This window comes from Drosophila ananassae, chromosome 3L, assembly GCF_017639315.1.
Source record: "Drosophila ananassae strain 14024-0371.13 chromosome 3L, ASM1763931v2, whole genome shotgun sequence".
In the NCBI taxonomy this organism is placed as follows: domain Eukaryota; kingdom Metazoa; phylum Arthropoda; class Insecta; order Diptera; family Drosophilidae; genus Drosophila; species Drosophila ananassae.
In genome coordinates this window covers 7,697,987-7,715,713 of record NC_057929.1, presented here as the reverse complement: position 1 = coordinate 7,715,713, position 17,727 = coordinate 7,697,987, and the positions used below count along the sequence as shown (strand labels likewise).

The following is a 17,727-nucleotide window of genomic DNA, read 5'->3' as shown; positions in this document are numbered from 1 at the left end:
GTCTGGGTTTTTGTGCTTCAGTTGTTATTAAATTTTTAGACACGCCACCCTAACTAAGATATAAAAAAGCTGCAAAAGTGAAAGCCGTAGTAGGATGGGACAAAACTTATTTACCCACTCGCTCAACATTGGCTGTCATTGTTCTCATTTCTTGATATTTTTTTTGACGTTATTGCCTCACAGGAGTCACCAAGCAAGTGGGCGACGCTCTGCTCCTGGAGGGTCAACAGCGGACAGGAAGAGTGGTCAGCATCGGCATCGCTCCCTGGGGCATCGTCGAGCGAAATCACGAGCTGCTGGGCCACAACCGCGAGGTTCCTTGCCACAGCATTAGTTCGCCGAGGTGAGTACTTGGTCCACACAACTAATGCATATTTAACCGACACGACACCAATTGGGCCAACAAGTTAAATTGCGCCTTAAAGATTCATGAGTATTAGCTGTTGTTGCCGGTCCAATGCTGTTGCCACAATTTCTACCTGTTGCAATCACCTGCACCTGTTCTTTCCCCGTCTTCCTTTCCAGATCCAAGCTGGCGGTGCTCAACAATCGACATGCCTACTTCCTGCTGGTGGACAATGGCACAATGGCCAAGTACGGCGCTGAATTGATCCTGCGGCGCAAGCTGGAGAAGTTCATATCCAATCTGAAACTACACCCATGTAAGCCCAGGGGGAGAGGTGCTCATCCGCGAATGTGTGGACAGCTTGGCAGCACAAAAGGCCAATCAGTCGGCACATTGAAGTTCCTTGTCGCCAGGCCATTGAGAGCCATTTCCTTTCATTACCAATGTCGCCGCAGGCTGAGCTCTGAAATGGGAATAGCCTGGCTGAGTAGTTGGTGGAGCGGCCGCCTTTGTGGTCTTATAAATAAACTAGGATTAAAATGTATTTGTGATATCTGATGAATAGTATTTGATCTGGATTTTTTTAAAGTGAAGCTTTAAAAATGTACAAATCAATATTAATTTATGACAGAGCGCTTAAAGTTTCCTACCTTTAGGTCAAATTTCTATAAACGTCTTTAGGTTCCTAGGATGACTCTTAGTGCCCCTGTGAAAGCTATATCTTGGCCAATAGTCATCCGATTCGATTCTTAAGAGGAATACCTTAATCTAATCGTAGATGGATTTGCTATCAATCTGCATCAAAATCTAAGAAAGAAATATTTTTTAAATTTTTTCTCAAATTTCCTAGGGGGTCTCCTTCAAAAACTGCAGATTGCCCCAAAAGGACAATATGGGCCACTGCGGATGCCATATCTTGGCCAATAGTCATCCGATTCTCAAGAGGAATACCTTAAACGATTCGTAGATGGATTTGCTATCAATCTGCATCAAAATCTAAGAAAGAAATATTTTTTCAATTTTTTCTCAAATTTCCCCTTCCCCCAGGGGGTCCCCTTCAAAAACTGCAGATTGCCCCAAAAGGACAATATGGGCCACTGCGGAAGCCATATCTTGGCCAATAGTCATCCGATTCTCAAGAGGAATACCTTAAACGATTCGTAGATGGATTTGCTATCAATCTGCATTAAAATCTAAGAAAGAAATATTTTTTAAATTTTTTCTCAAATTTCCTGGGGGGTCCCCTTCAAAGTTAGCCAAGTTTGTCCAGTGTTTTTTAAGTTTCGTCCCCTGTTAATATTGTTATTCTTATAGTGTCCTAGTAATTATTTAACTTTAATTCGAAACAATTACAACTGGTGTAAAAAAAGTTTAGGTACTGCTTTTTAAAAATGCTTCAAAACTTTTGTAAAGTTTAGGGGAAAAAACTACTCTATGCTTGAGTGTACCTGTTGGTGGCTGGCTACCTGTTGCAGCTGCACCACTCGTGTGAATTTACCTAAATCGTGTTGCATGCCCCCTGTGGGTTGTCAGACTCTAATCCCAAAATTTCTGTGCTCCTCCCGCTGCAGTCACACATTCCAGTACACCCGTCGTCTGTCTGGTGATCGAGGGCGGCACCAACACGATACGTGCGGTGCTCGAGTACGTGACGGATTCCCCGCCGGTTCCGGTGGTCGTGTGTGATGGATCCGGTCGTGCCGCAGACCTGCTTGCCTTCGTCCACAAGTGAGTATAGTTTCAGATATTCGCTTTAAGATGCCACGAATTAAAGCATATGCCGGAGCAACTGAATTAGTAACCGCAGTTTGTGTAAATTTAATTAAGAATATGTTGGCATGCCCTTTGACCCGGCACGACTGTTTCTGTTGTTGTGAGGCATGCGACATTTGGCAAATTATTTAAATTTACGCAACGCATCCACCGCACACCCAAACAAAAGGAAAATGGTAATGGAACTGGGATGGGGAATCCTCCAACGTTCTCCGACGTCGGGTTGTGTTTACCTTACGCCGGGGCGGGTGGACCTTTTTGTGTGCCACATTTAATTTTGTTGTTTAATTAGTCAGAATAATTGGACGCCCTCTCGAGTTGCGACAATTCACTCCGCACAGTCTCTAACAATATTTTTTTATGCAGATACGCGTCGGATGGGGAGGAGCAGCCGGTGCTGGAGTCCATGAGGGATTATCTCATTGGAACCATACAGAAGACCTTCGAAGTGGGGCAGGACCAATCCGAGAAGCTGTACCAAGAACTGCTTCAGTGTACCCGCAACAAAAATCTGGTAAGTTGCCGAGGGATACTATAATTAAATTATTCAGATGGAAAATTAAAATAGTGAGCATTTTGCAAGGAAGGGGCTTTTGTTTCTGACAAATATGTGCAATGAAAAGAAAGAAATTCAATTAAAGGGGAATCTAAATAAAGCCCATCCTTATATTGTAGCTTGCAGTTCCTTTTTAGAAATGTAAAACAAAAAATTCCTGGAACAGGATATTGATGAAAAACTCTGCATAAAATAAAAAGCGTGCATTTAAAGGAGGAGCCTTTTAATATTCCCCGAAGAAGCCTTTGGCGTCAAATTGTTTTAAAGCGGTTACCCCAAACATAGTTTTAAAAGCTGGTGTCGGCCCCAGGTGAATTATTCATGGGTATGAGCCATCAATTAAAATCCCATAACCTGGAGCCGAGCAGAGCTTTGCTCAATTAAGTTGCCCTGGAAGATTGGAGATTTAAATTGGGGATGGTGTGAGGCTGTGTACGAAGTTTTCAATCACTTGAGACTTTTGCGCTAGCACCGCGATTTAAATTTTTAATTAATGCTCCTAGACCCGTTGAAATAATTAGGCTACAAAATTCAATTGAACGTGTAATGAATTTTAAATCACCGCTTGCCGCCTGCCAATATAAGAGCCCAGTTCCCAGACATTTTCCTGTGACTTTTCGGCGAGTAGGGCAAAAGTGGCTGGCATTTCGTCAATTCCGCCGCAGATGTTATTAAGATTTTAATTGGTTTTTGAATGAGCACGAAGCCACTGCAGGATCTAGTATGTCCTTGCCAGAGGCTCGTTTAATTCCTTCGTTCTTTCTAATTTTTCGTTAGCATTTTGGGGCCAGTATTAGGGCTAGGCAAACAAATTATGGGCAATGGGGGGCTACATTAAGAGATACTTTGGGTTTTATGTACATTTTTTTTTATTTTTCAATTTCTCCGCCAGATTACCGTCTTTCGCATACAGGAAAAGCCCGAGGGCGAAGCACAGGAGCTGGATCAAACCATCTTAACGGCCCTCTTCAAGTCGCAGCATTTGAGTCCTCCGGAGCAATTGAGCCTGGCCCTGACATGGAACCGGGTGGACATAGCGCGCAGCGAGATATTCGTCTATGGACAGGAATGGCCCAACGGTGGGTGATGCCGAACTCCCTCCCTCCTCCGTGTTTTGCATTTATTCAAATATATTACCCTTAGGCGCCTTGGATGAGGCCATGATGCAGGCCCTGGAACATGATAGAATCGATTTTGTCAAATTACTCTTGGAGAATGGCGTTTCGATGAAGAAATTTTTAACAATACCGCGCCTCGAGGAGCTCTACAATACAAAACACGGTCCAGCCAATACACTGGGGTGAGTTTTTCGCCAGACTTTTCATTATACCTCTCTGTATACATCGGATAGTATATACATTGCCCTGAAATGTTTTCCTTTCGGCCTATGTAAATAACAACATTGTCCTTGTGCCATCCTTCAGTTACATCCTGCGCGATGTCCGACCGCATATACCCAAGGGCTACATTTACACGCTCCACGACATTGGTCTGGTGATCAATAAACTAATGGGTGGAGCATATCGGTAAGTAGAAATCAAGAAATAGATTTTAAACTCAAGTGGAGCATTGTTGAAGAATTTAGAGGCGAGACTCTTGGGATAGTCATTGTGAAACAGTGCCTCTTGGGGTAGTCCCTATTCTAAAGTCCATCTAAAAAAGGTTAAAATAAACACTCTCTTACTTCTCCAATCAAGTATTTTTAAGTAAATTAAAAAAGAGAAATGATTAAACTTAATGATGAGAAAAATGCAGCGAATGTGCGAAATAGACACCTCGAAATTGTGAAACCCAAAAGTTTTACGTTTTATTTTACGAAAAAGGGCTGAGAGAAAGCCTTTTCCAGGCAACCCTCTGACTCCAAAGCCCTTAAAGTGTGGCGGATTAAATTTGATGTTTCGAAAATTTGTCCATGAAAATGTAATAAGTTTGCACATCAAGTTAACAAGAGCCGGGTTGGTTGGCAGGCAGGACTGGAGCGCGGTTGCTTCGCTTTGTCATGCTGATGTACGTGAAGGAGGGCAAAAGTCGAAAGGAGCCGGATGCCTGCAAAGGACCTCCTTAATTATGCAGCATTAATATTTTGCCGGCAAGGCGAAAAAAACCCGGTGGCTGCTTAAATTTAGTTAACGCCGCTCCAGCGACCACAATGCTGTTTAATATCGCTCATAAGTTGCGGCTGGCTGAATGGGGTTTCGCTGTTGGGCTGTTGGGGCTTCTATACTGGGGGTCTGGGGTACTGACGACCCGAGAAAACGGTTTGTGGTTTCAATAAAAACTCGTTGGTCAAGCCACTGACCGCTGCCTGGAATTACTCAATTTAATTAAAAGTCATGCAAAAAGTGTTTGTTGCCTTGACTAAACATTTCAATCTTTACGCTTTACTTTAGCTTCTCGGGGCACAATTTAATTAAATCGGACGAGAAAAAGCCCTGCACTATATAAAGTTGTGTAAACAGGTATAGTGGCAGTTCCTTAAATGGTGATTTTTTGTAAGATAAACCCTTTCAGACTCAAACTAACTCACTAAACTGGCAAATCATCTCCTAACTTGCTTTGGACGAACATGACGGGCAAAAAAAAGTCCTTCAACCCGAACCTCCCACTCTCTTCTTTGATATTTGACTTTTTGGGCTTTAATCAAAGGACCGGGCCTGGCTGAAAGTTATCTGACAAATGCCCATCTAAATGGCAAAAGGCTATCTAAGCAATGAGCCGGCGTCAGAACTGATGTGTTTATATTAAATTAGGGTTTTCGGATCCGGACTCGTCGTTCTTTGGCCTTTTCTCGGTCGGCTGGCTTACCTACTGGCCTGATTTTTGGTTTGGCTGGCGGTAGCTCCTCCTGCGTCCTGTTTTTCAATGTCTAGACTGTAGACACTTGAATGTGTTGTGTCGGGAATGTCAGGAGCAGAAACATGAGCAGGAACAGTTGGGCCAAAGTGTTGCCAACTTGGGCGTAATTAAAAGCGTTAAAGTTTTGTGATTTGATTAACATAAAATGCGAATGAGTTTTCCGGCTGGCAGTTGCCTGTTGCTGGTTTGTTGCCTTCAGGTCAATTGATTTGGCCTTTTATTTGTCATAAATAATTTATGGACGCTTCTGTTGATGTCCTGAATTTAATTGTACGCTCGTAAATGCCGGCAGGTGTAGGTTCCCAAACAAAAAAAAAACGAAATTTGCCAGGCCAATAAATTCAGAGATGGTGTGCCTTGAGGGGCTGGGAAAGTAAATGAAACTACAGTCACTCAAAAAGGACAGTTGGCGACAGTTTCTTCTTTCAAAGAAAAACAAACAAAATTACATTTACATTTAGGCGATGAAAATCTCTTAAGCTGTCCGCAAACAATGGCCGACAAGCACAGCAAAAAAATTGAATTGAAATGGAGGCGTTTCATTGTTATTCAAGTCCCGCTGCAGCAGCAGCGGATGTCCATCAAAAAGGGAAAAAATACCGAGCTCTCCTCCAAAGCTGATACAATGCAAAATTACTGAAGCAAATCGTCGGACGGCATTAGGCCCAAACGAAAAAAAAAAACGTGAAAATTCAACCCTCTACCACCCCCACAGATCCTATTACACGCGCCGCAAATTCCGGCCCATCTACGCCAAGGTTATGAACAGCTATGCAAATGCCTGTCGCAAGTCCTCGACGTACCAGTACCAGCGCTACGCCGGAGCCAATTCCCTCAGCCTGGTCACTGGCCTGTTGCCCTTCACCTCGGAGATGGCCCTCTTCGAGTTTCCCTTCAATGAGCTACTGGTAAGTGGGTATATTTTGCAAGGCTTTCAAATCAACCATCCGCCCCGTTGTCCCGCTGCTGCTGCTTGCTTAGATCTGGGCTGTGCTGACCAAGCGGCAACAGATGGCCCTGCTGATGTGGACACACGGCGAGGAGGCTCTGGCCAAGTCACTGGTGGCCTGCAAACTTTACAAGGCCATGGCCCACGAGGCGGCCGAGGACGATTTGGACACTGAGATTTACGAGGAGCTGCGCTCCTACGCCAAGGAGTTTGAGAGTAAAGGTATGGCTATTTGCTGGAAGTTCTCCGGATTTAATTTTAATCCTGCCAAATCCTTTCTTACATTTATCAGGGAACAAATTGCTGGACTTCAGCTACCGACAGGATGCGGAGAAGGCTCAACGCCTGCTCACCTGCGAGCTGCACTCGTGGTCGAACCAGAGCTGTCTCTCCTTGGCCGTCGCTGCCAACCACCGGGCCCTCCTCGCCCATCCTTGCAGTCAGGTTATCCTGGCGGACCTTTGGATGGGTGGTCTCCGCACTCGCAAGAACACCAACTTCAAGGTGAGTGCCAGGCACAAACAAATTTGAACTGGGAAAACACTTATTTTGCGGTAATAGGTCATCTTGGGTCTGGTCATGCCGTTGTACATCAGGCAGCTGGACTTCAAGTCCAAGGAGGAGCTTCAGCAGATGCCGCAGACCGAGGAGGAGCATCTGGAGAACCAGAATCTGGACAACGACGACTCGGACCGCTCCCAGCCGGATGCTGAGGTATCTTCATCATCTCCATTACTCTTAGTCGATGTTCTTTTGTTCATTTCTACTAACTAATTTTCTTTGAATTTCATTTGGTTTCGTTGTCTGTACTGTGCCAGTCCTATATGTGTGTCGGCTTTCAGTTACTTTTCAATTTGTTCAACTAATCTAACCATTTAACTTTTAACATTAATCGCTCTGCTGTTCATCATAATCCTAACCGAAAGCTATCCAAATCCGAATCTATCTGTTTATAGAGCGCCCTATTAAAAGCCAAAAGGTCCATTTCCTTGAGATATAGGATGGGCGCGGGTGCAAATAATCGCGACAAGGTAGTAGCCACCAATCCGATCTAAGTCAACTACTTGTTGCTGTTCAAGTCGTCTATATAACTATTTATGCATACAACAAAAACCACACACGTACTATATGTTCTATTTGCTGTCTCTTTCGCTGTCTTTCTACCTGTCTCTTTCTCCGAGGCATCTCTACTTGTTTTCTGTACTGTATGCTATTGAAATCGATCTGAATTTCTCTATTTAATTATGTGTTTGGTAACTATTTGTGCTTTAACTGTCTCGTTATTTTGTGTGAAACATATTTTTTAAATTTGACAGAAGATTCTATTACTAAGAATAGATGAAAATCTATACTATAAACCATTATTTATGTTTATCATTAAGGTAAAAAAACTAAAGCCTTTCCAACCGAATCATTTACTTCAAAAGGTTCTACTTGTTATTGATTTTCTTCTGGGTGATTTGTATTATTTTTAGAAAAGCCATTCGACAGTCGCCACGTGGCTGCTCCATTTTCTTCATTTTATTAAATAGTTTCGTCCCAGACTCTGGACTCTGGGGATGGTGTAGCTTACATTTAAAATTCATTTAATGGCGCTCATCCCATAGTCTCATAGCCCGGGAAACGCTCATTCCACTAACTATAAACGTATTTTTTCAAGTGTAAGCTTATGCCAGCCGAAAACAGTTCGCCCTCGTTCAAGAGTGTCGCCAATTCAACAGATGTAAGTGACCCTCGTTAGATTTGAGTAGCTTTTGCTTCTAATGCCTCCCATTAAATTTTAAAGTCCTTCCTTCCATCCGCCCCACGCTTATATCCAATTGAGTGCGAATTTCCATTAGCAGTGTAATGAAAATCATTACCAGCTCCGAGCCATACCAGCCGACTATTACTCCCAGCTCCCAGCTTGGTTTAAAGTTCAATTAAGTAATAATCTTGGAGCCATCACCACCACTACATCCCATTCATCCTGCCAACCGCTTGGTGGGGTAAACCAAACAGAACCACATCAAATACCACACTATAACGACACTGCCATGCTATGTGGAACGGCTCCCCGGCATCCGATAGTCAGGCAGAAGCTTTGCACTTTTGCAAATATTGTTCTTCAGTTACACGGCAACTGCACCAGCTCACTGAATATCTACTACACACATGAATACATTACCTCCTGTGGAGAGGTCTGTGGGCGGTACTGGGACTTGGACTGCGTTTGGGTCTGACTATTGCTACGGCTATGGCTCTGGTGAAAATCCTTTAATCGCAGAATCAAATTAAAATCTATTAGGTCTTGGTAGTTTGTTTACATTTGGCAAATATACACATACACAACGCTGTAAATACCTTTCGGAATGCCTCTATGTTTGTGTCGAAAATTTATTGGAAAATATATATTCAATATTCTGTAACTACAAAAACATTTCCCACAAACACACACAAAATATAGAACACACATGTATCTTACTCTTACACCTCTTCATCTCTCTCTCAACTCAAGTATTTCTGTGCAAAGATCACTGCAAAAATAGTTTAGAAAGTATAACTAAAGAGTGAATATCCTATCTGATAAATGCGAAAAATGTGCGTAAATTGTTCCAGGCTCTATTGGCGGATACTTACTCAGTGCGCGATACAAAAGTACACGAAAATGGCAAAGTGAGTAACTCCAAAAAAATAAAAGGATACACGAAACAAACCGACACATACCGCCTTTCATACACCTACTCGTATATTTATATATATATTTTTTTTGGCATTGAATCCTTCGACTCAGAATGCGATATGACTGCAATTTTTCTCAACCATAAAACCATAAAAGAAATAAGAACGAAATGCCGTTTTTCCCTTGGAAAGAGTTTTCTTTTTTCTTCTGTTTACGCAACTGTAGCTCGTCCCGTAGGTGAAAAAATCCCCTAGAAAACAATACCTACGCGGTATCAAAAATCAAGCACACCAAACACACATCAGATATATATATAAATAGAAATATATAGAACATATCCCGTCACACATGCAAATTCTAATGCCCCAGTACTTGTAACGTATCAATTTTGCAGGTTAATCTCACTGCTGGAGCGGAAGAACAGCCCTCCAAAGTTAGTTGAACCCGTATTTCAGTTCATTTTTTCTCTCCCTCAAGACTACTTTTGATTTTACATTTATTTATCTTATTTATTTTGAAATCAATGGCATTTCTGTAACTTGCTTTTTGGTATACTAGTTTATCTGATTTTATTCCTTTTGGAATGTGCATTTCGTAGCTTTTGTAGCTTCCTAATAGCAAAATATTCAAATTCAATAGATCACCTTATATTAAAGCCAAATTCGATTTTAATCAGTAGCTCTACATTAGCTCTATGCTAATTTTTTGTCAGCACCATCAGTATTAAGACCTCCCCCGGTGGCAAAATACCATTTTGTTTTATATTCTGCTACAATTAATTAACTTGTTCTGCATGTTTTGTCTGCTAAAACTAAACACGCATATAAATAGCAAAAGAGCAATGGATCCTTAAACACCAGCGCAAATTAATTAGAAAAAGCAAACCAAATCACATTTGACACGCCGATTCAACGAGGCGTATACGCAATTCCCCAATGTACAATATCCTCACGTGGCTCCGGCTCTCCCCTTTGAATGTTCATTGCACATTGATGATTTAATTAAGCCAAAATATATATATACACTCTGTATATGTATGAATTTATTGAAAGCTACTTCGCATCCGCCGAGATAACTCAGCCGTTGCTGGTAAACTAAAACCCATCGACTTTATCCTCGTAGGTCTCGCTCACGGACTCGGATCCTGCCCAGTTCAGGGAGTTCTTTAATCTCTCGGAGTACAACGAGGTTAAGCAGCACCAGCCACTCCGCCTGAAGAAGAAGTTCTACGAGTTCTACACGGCACCCATTACCAAGTTCTGGGCCGATTCGGTAAGTGGCGGAAATTACTATCCAGTTAGCTAGGGGGTGCTTTATTTCCGATGTTAGTACACTTGGGGAAATTTTAAATTGATTTTTAAGTAGGGCTGTTTAGCTGTTTAAAATTGTGAAAAATATCTTTTTTTTACATTAATTACCATTTGGAAGATAGAAATATATATTTCCTTAATAGCCCTTCTTTCATTTTTCTTAGTGTAAAAGCTTGTAACCTTTTTTAATTATTTTTGCGGTATATTTTCCTATTTTTTGGCAATATGTTGCCGCCCCTTCTTTTCTGCAGATTGCCTACATGTTCTTTCTGATAATGTTCTCCTTCACGGTGCTGGTGAAGATGGAACCGATGCCGAGGTGGCAGGAGTGGTACTCCATTGCATATATCACCACCCTGGGCTTTGAGAAGGTGCGGGAAATAATATCCTCGGAACCTGTGGCCATTACGTAAGTAAACGACTATGTATCCGTCTCCGACTATGTATCTCATTGAATGGTGTTTAATTGCATCTGGCGATGAGTGCAAATGAAGCTAAAGGCAGCCAGATTTCACAGTTGTGCGCTTTTCGATTACTTTTTTCTTTCCATTCTCAATATGTGCCTATCACGCTTGAATTAATGCTCGCTCCTGCGACGTCGATGGGCTTCCCTTAATACGGATTCGAATTCGAATTCGCCTCGGCACCCGGCAGGCATAAATTCTCGGTGTGGGCGTGGAATATGTGGAATCCTTGCGACGGCGCTGCCATAATACTCTTTCTTATCGGATTGACATTTCGCTTTCGTTTCAATACGATGGATATTGGTCGAGTCATTTACTGTGTGGACAGCATCTACTGGTACCTGCGCATCCTTAATATCCTGGGTGTCAATAAGTATCTGGGTAAGATTGTGGGAAAAGGATGTCAAGGAGACACTTCTGTCACTTTAAAACATACATTTTGAAATCTATAATCTCCTTTCAAGGTCCCCTGGTCACCATGATGGGTAAAATGGTCAAGAACATGATATATTTCGTGGTCCTCTTGGCCGTCGTCCTGATGAGCTTTGGCGTCAGTCGACAGGCCATCCTTTTTCCCGACAAGCAGCCCACTTGGGGTCTAATCAAAGAGGTGAGTAGAGCCTGGGGAGTCAATGATCCTGCCAAGATCTTGTAAATAAACTAACCCTTTGGTCTGAGTGTACGTGCGAATGTCTGACTCTAAAAGCACACACCACCACACACCTCATCCAGAAGCGAGTGTGGGTTTCGTGATTTCTTTGCAGCTTTTAAAATAACTAAAAATAAAAATAATATATAATTAACGAAGCGGAGTACATACATTTACTTAAAATAGCAAGCAAAGCAAGTTTTTGGCCTGCCTGGTTCCTCAGTAGTGGTGCAAGCGAAACTTTTTTACGTAGTTTGGTCGATTGGTGCTCTCGATTCCATCCACATTTTACATTAAGTAGTTCAATTTTAAAGAAATTCATATACTAATACTACCTAGAACTAACTGAAAAAGTCGCAAAAATTGACTGTCTCGTATTTTGTATACTCTTCTTTCTTTCTTTCTGACATTTTCTGTTCCCCAAACAAACATTTCGTACTCGATTTTCACTCTCACTTTCACTGTCACTATGCCACCTATCACCTTTGCCATCAACTATGCATTCGATTCGCTTTTTGATTGTTTTGTTTTTCGCCAAATAATCGCTGAATGCCAGGTTATTGCCGGCTCGATAGTAGCCCCAGGATTTTTAGGTGCTTTGGGTCACAATACCCGGTCGCATAATGCCCGAGGAGCTGCCTTTGGACCGCATTTCAGTTCCAGCTCGAGCTCCTTCGCCGCCGGCTATCACCGGGGCCATGCAGCAGCCAGTGGCAGCACCACTACAAGCACCGCAATGCCACCACCAATGCCAACACCTGCAACACCACCCACAGCACCCAATGCAACACCTGCTGATGCTCATGCTGATTCTGATTCCGATGCTGCTGCAGCTGCTGCAACAACTGCAACATACAATGAGCACTCGAATATGGCCAGCGGGAACCTGACAAATGTAAAGCAAGATGTGTCTCAAATTGGTTTGCTTATTTAGAGAGCCGACTGTAGAATGCTCTAGCTGCGTCTTCCCATATATTTGAAAAAGAAAAACAAAAAATTATAATATATATATGCTGCATATTTGTGTGGTCGATAGTTGTTGTTGTGTCTTGATGGAGATCAGTGTGTCAAGTGTTCTGTTTTTTTTTTGGTTGTGGACTCTACCACCCTTTTCCCTTTTAAAGTTCAGACTATAATTCCCCCCAAAACTTTTATCGATTTGTTCTGTCTTTCTATACCCTTCTCTCTCTCTTGCCCTACAGTTGTCTCTTTCGCTTATTTCTGCTCCAAAATTATTATTTGAAAACTCCTGCAAAGTTTAATCAAAGTTTTATAGATATTTGCAAGGGTAAGGCCGACTTCGGCATTTGCCGAACTCTGACCCCAGCATTATATTTCCACTGCATGTTGTACAAAACTACTACTACTACCAAAACAAAAAAGTATTTAGCCAAACTATTTTAGCCTCTTTTAGGTAAATGTGTGTACTCTGTTTTCGCTTTTCAATATTTTCCTTTTTTTTCTGCACAATTGTTTTATGAACATCCTCGCATGAACGTCCTAATGCATTTTTGAGATACATTGCCTTAGGCTGGCTGGCAATAAATCGATGTGATTTGATTTTTTCCTAGTGAATGACTAGTTTTAAGGCAAATGCGATTAGTCAGGTGGAATGCCTGAATTTTAATCAAGGCTCTGCCGATTAATCTGTCTCCTGATCCAGCTGTGATATGTTAATAAGATGGAACAACTCCCAGTTCCCACGAGATACGTGTATTCAGTGTCTATGCATAGCATGCTGGTTCCAATTTCAAAAGAAATGTCCTGGAAAATTAGAATTGAAACTATATTGCATCCACCCCCACACCCACACCACTAACACACCGACAAGTGTTGGCTAAAAATAACCAAAAACACAAACACAAACATACTGTTTCGATGTGTATGTAAAAATTGCATTAATGTTGGACGACGGGCGAAAATTGAATTACGCCCGGACGGCCATTTCTTATTTCGATGGCGATGGCGTTGGGGATGGCGATGTCCTGCCCCTACTACCCCTACACCCTACACCCCATTGCCATTGGCCACCCATTGCCAGTCCATCAGATGCCGGTTTAATGGTGATTTTAATTTATCGTTGTCCAGGTCACCTTCCAACCATACTTTATGTTGTACGGAGAGGTGTTCGCCGGCGATATAGACCCTCCCTGCGGCGAGAATCCTAGCCAGCCGAGCTGCGTTACGGGTGAGTAGTATTAAGCCGGAAGGAAAAAAAAAATTTTGTTACCATCGTGCTTTTTACACACCGTCACTAATTGGATTACAGGACATTGGGTGACGCCGATAACGATGTCCATGTATCTGTTGATTGCCAATATTTTGCTTATAAATCTCCTCATCGCCGTGTTCAATAATATCTTCAACGAGGTCAACTCGGTGTCGCATCAGGTGAGTGATCAGCCCAGGGGATCTAATCGAAGCCATTATCGAGGGCTTTAAAGTAAACTGTGATAATTGATACAAAAGGACATCTATTTTTCAAAACGCTGACATGGCTCTCCCTTATGATGTTCTGTCTTGGCAGGTGTGGATGTTCCAGCGATTCACCGTGGTGATGGAGTACCAGCAGAAGCCCGTCCTGCCGCCGCCGTTCATCTTCCTGTGCCACTTCTACTCCCTGCTCAAGTACTGTGTGCGAAAGGCGAAAGGTGAGCCCGGGATGAGCAAGTTTAGCTTTGTTCCCTGTGAGTCAATCGTATCCGAATGCTTTATTGGCCAGCTGAGCAAAAATAATGTACAAATATCTCATTTTCTCCCTGCGTGCCTGCCCCAACAACAACTTGCAACTTTAACTACGACTCTGTGTGTGTGTCTGTGTTACTAACTGCATTACGTATACGCCACCTATGCTCTCTCTCTATTGTATTGATATCAATTCTGTGCCACCCTTGCTAAACAACAATAACCACACCTCCTAATTGGGTTATGTCCAATAATTTCATGTGAATTATGATTCCATTGTGCCGTTTGATTCCCCCATGACATGGAGATGCTGTTATTGTTGACCAACCATCCTCTTATATTCCTTAATCACCTGCCACTTGTGTCATTTTGATCGACATTCCGCAGGATTGGAGGTGCAGCGGGACAATGGTCTCAAGCTCTTCCTGGAAAAGGACGACCTGGAGCGACTGTACGACTTCGAGGAGGAGTGCGTCGAGGGCTTCTTCCACGAACAGGAAATCATCCTTAACCAGTCGACCGATGAACGGGTGAAGAACACCACCGAGCGTGTGGAGACGATGGCTCAGAAAATCGAGGACATCAATCAAAAGGAGAACATTCAGACCGCCACCGTTCAGGTGGGTAGCCATCATCTGGCACTTTAGTCCTTTACTGCCGCCCCCACTACACTTTACACATCCCAATCTGGTGTCCGGACTCCCGATTCTTATGTAAATTTCGTGTGTGATTCGTGTTTACCAAGCTGACATGGGTACTGACAGCACGTCTTCGCATTCGCATTCGTATTCGAATTGAAAATTGGACACGTCCGGATGACCAATGTGTGCAGTAGCCATTGCAGGATTCCTTTTACGACCATTTGTTCCTCTTGCATTGTTTTCCCTAAGCTGGGAAACACACAGAATAATTGTTGTAGTGTCATGTGATACTGAAGGTGCAATTTGGCATTCATTTTTGAACTTGCCCATAATTTTCCATCTATTGTTTAAGCTTAGGTTTCTGAAACTCAATGGAATTAAATTGCTTTAGAATCTGAAATGTCAAATTAATTGGAAGCTCTTTGAGTCTGCCATTCAATTGTTCCTTCAAACTAATATTCCATTAGACTAATGAACAAAAATTCGTCCTGCCAACTTCACAGAACATTGAGTTCCGTCTGCGAAAGATGGAGGAGTCCTCGGAGCAGATACTCTCCCACCTGGCGGTCATACATCGTTTCATGTCCACACACACTGCCGGCACGGATGATTTGCGCGGCTCGACGATAAACATTCCGGGGGAGTTGCACCGCATGCGCACCATTTCAATGTCGGACACCGAAGGAGGAGGCATTGGTGGACCTGGTGGCGGAGGCGGAGGAGGTCCTGGTGGAAATGGTGCTGGCGGTGGAGGTGGAGCTTTGACACTGGGCGCTGGACTGAATTTAAATTCGCTGCAGGTGCGTTTGAGTTACATATTTGTGAAGTAGAGAAAACAATTTTCATATAGAAGCTCACTGAACCAAAAAATTGCATTTATTCGATTATTAAATTATAATTTAATTATTTTGAAGTTGGTTTATTAAATTGGCCATCTATCTGGGCAATGAATAAAGAATAAAGTAACCAATTAGGTGCATTCCTCATATTTCTCAACTTTTAATGTCATCTTACAATCAACCCCTAAGCTTGCAAATGTAATTGTTTTAAAATCTGCCTGTAAATATTTAAATAATTTAACTTTTTTAACTATCCATGTTTAACAAGTACCTATTTTCCTATTAAAGGAGTCCTATAGCTTGAAAAACATTTACTGCAAATTCCCTTTTTTGAGCTGTGACAATCCTGTAAGATAATGCAACCAATTGTGTGGCCAATTTTTTCGAGTGCACCTCAATTTAATGGAAAATATTCGTCCTGCAGGTGACCACTCGGAGGCGTTTCAATCGCTCGCTGACCGAGGTCCGGCCAGATGCCTACATCTTCGACGAGGGTACCCACTTTGAGGTGGTGCCCCTGCCCGAGGAACCGGACGAGGTGGTCAAGTCCCGGGAGGCACTCAACGAGCAGATGGTGCGCAAGGCGTCAATGATATCGGAGGCGGACTCGGACCTCTATCTGCCACTTTCGCAACGTCCCTCGACCTGTGAGACGGTGAAGCGTACACCGTATGTCACTGTGCGCCAGGACACCGGTGCCAGCACGGAGAGCAAGGACACTCTGACGCCGCTGGGCAACAACGACGATGACCAGACGCTAGTCGGGGGGGACAACTCCGATGATGCGGCTCCCGACATCAGCTTTGAGGGTAATTTCCAAGCCGCCAACTAATCAACCACACTGCTTCTTCTGTTGTGTTGCCTTGCGTTTCTATTACTACCGTAATCTGTATTCGGTATTCCGTAATTTATATTTGTGTTAGTCGTTGCTGTGGCGAATCTGTTTAGTAAATGACTCTTTCAATCGCATACAGCTGCCAGGCACCGGGCGATGCGACAGCGCACTGTCTCCTTGTGCCGCCGGAATTCGGAGACGTACTCCCTGACCGGAGCGGACATCAACCGGTCGCACATCAGCCTCAACCAGCTGGCTTCGCTGTCGCGCCGGCAGATGAGCCTCACCCAATCGGAGCCGGACAGCGACAAGGACGCCCCGGCTGCCCCACACCCGGGTATGTATAGATAGCAACCAGTGGGCCGTCCACGTTCCCACCCATTCCCACTTGGCCTCTAGAATTGCGCTCAAAATTCAGGCTACTAATCCCGTCACGCCATTCCCATCTAACAGTAGTTGCTCCCGTCCCTGTTCCCGAACAAAACCAATCCAGCAAAACGATTTGGCCACCAGAAATTAGCATTAACCATTTGACCATTAACCGAGTCCAAGTCTAAATCTTTTCTCTCTGACAAACCTAACCACGAACTCCACGAACTCTAGGTAAATCAGTATTGCATGCGAAACCCTCCAGAAATATCTTGCTGAAACTGCACAGCGAGTACACCTCGATCACTGACGAGCTGGAGAGTGTCTGCCACATGATAGCATCGCCCACCGTCTCCCTGCAGAGCAACAAAGGTAAGGCCGCACCGGAGTACAGGAGTTTTCTCATCTGACCCGAACCCGAGGCCCTGCGAGCATCTACGTGATCCGCATCAGAGTGTCAATAACTAACCGGGTGACTTTGCACTACCCGTATCATTGCCTTGCTTCCGCTGCCTTCCAAAAAGAAAGGGAAATCCTTCATTTCCCGCTGGAATCCCTTCATTCGTTCAACCCTTTTCATGCTTGCCTTTCTCTTAATTGCCCCCGACAGCTTCTCTCGACCGCCCCAAGACGGAAATGTCACGGGCCGAGGCGGCCGCAGCGCTGGAGAAGAAGCATCTGAAGGAGTGCGAGGAGAATGACTACAAGATCCTCGAGGGACTGATAGAAGCACGCGGCTCCATCGATGCCAGTGCTCAGGTCTTTGAGGTTAATCATTGTTGGCACTTATACA

At 43.5% G+C, this 17,727-nt stretch overlaps 1 protein-coding gene across 23 annotated transcripts in view; it reads left to right on the top strand.

Annotated features, from left to right (window-relative positions):
- Positions 1 to 17,727, top strand: part of LOC6494738 (transient receptor potential cation channel trpm) — a 48,543-nt gene that overhangs the window by 28,206 nt on the left and 2,610 nt on the right. For 6 of the 23 annotated variants that reach the window (XM_032450823.2, XM_032450822.2, XM_032450824.2 and 3 more), the window contains 28 exons: positions 184 to 343; positions 526 to 662; positions 1,918 to 2,074; positions 2,486 to 2,633; positions 3,568 to 3,754; positions 3,819 to 3,975; positions 4,100 to 4,201; positions 6,247 to 6,439; positions 6,513 to 6,702; positions 6,773 to 6,984; positions 7,042 to 7,194; positions 7,437 to 7,511; positions 9,079 to 9,135; positions 9,537 to 9,575; positions 10,265 to 10,414; positions 10,704 to 10,861; positions 11,107 to 11,297; positions 11,381 to 11,526; positions 13,654 to 13,753; positions 13,835 to 13,956; positions 14,093 to 14,216; positions 14,638 to 14,870; positions 15,395 to 15,691; positions 16,019 to 16,078; positions 16,155 to 16,539; positions 16,705 to 16,902; positions 17,169 to 17,306; positions 17,545 to 17,702. In XM_032450823.2, the coding sequence (XP_032306714.1) occupies positions 184 to 343; positions 526 to 662; positions 1,918 to 2,074; positions 2,486 to 2,633; positions 3,568 to 3,754; positions 3,819 to 3,975; positions 4,100 to 4,201; positions 6,247 to 6,439; positions 6,513 to 6,702; positions 6,773 to 6,984; positions 7,042 to 7,194; positions 7,437 to 7,511; positions 9,079 to 9,135; positions 9,537 to 9,575; positions 10,265 to 10,414; positions 10,704 to 10,861; positions 11,107 to 11,297; positions 11,381 to 11,526; positions 13,654 to 13,753; positions 13,835 to 13,956; positions 14,093 to 14,216; positions 14,638 to 14,870; positions 15,395 to 15,691; positions 16,019 to 16,078; positions 16,155 to 16,539; positions 16,705 to 16,902; positions 17,169 to 17,306; positions 17,545 to 17,702 (4,427 nt within the window). Of the gene's footprint in view, positions 1 to 183; positions 344 to 525; positions 663 to 1,917; positions 2,075 to 2,485; positions 2,634 to 3,567; positions 3,755 to 3,818; positions 3,976 to 4,099; positions 4,202 to 6,246; positions 6,440 to 6,512; positions 6,703 to 6,772; positions 6,985 to 7,041; positions 7,195 to 7,436; positions 7,512 to 8,140; positions 8,204 to 9,078; positions 9,136 to 9,536; positions 9,576 to 10,264; positions 10,415 to 10,703; positions 10,862 to 11,106; positions 11,298 to 11,380; positions 11,527 to 13,653; positions 13,754 to 13,834; positions 13,957 to 14,092; positions 14,253 to 14,637; positions 14,871 to 15,394; positions 15,692 to 16,018; positions 16,079 to 16,154; positions 16,540 to 16,704; positions 16,903 to 17,168; positions 17,307 to 17,544; positions 17,703 to 17,727 lie in introns of those variants that run through there. The other 17 variants (XM_032450829.2, XM_032450830.2, XM_014907457.3 and 14 more) reach the window with 13 other exon arrangements.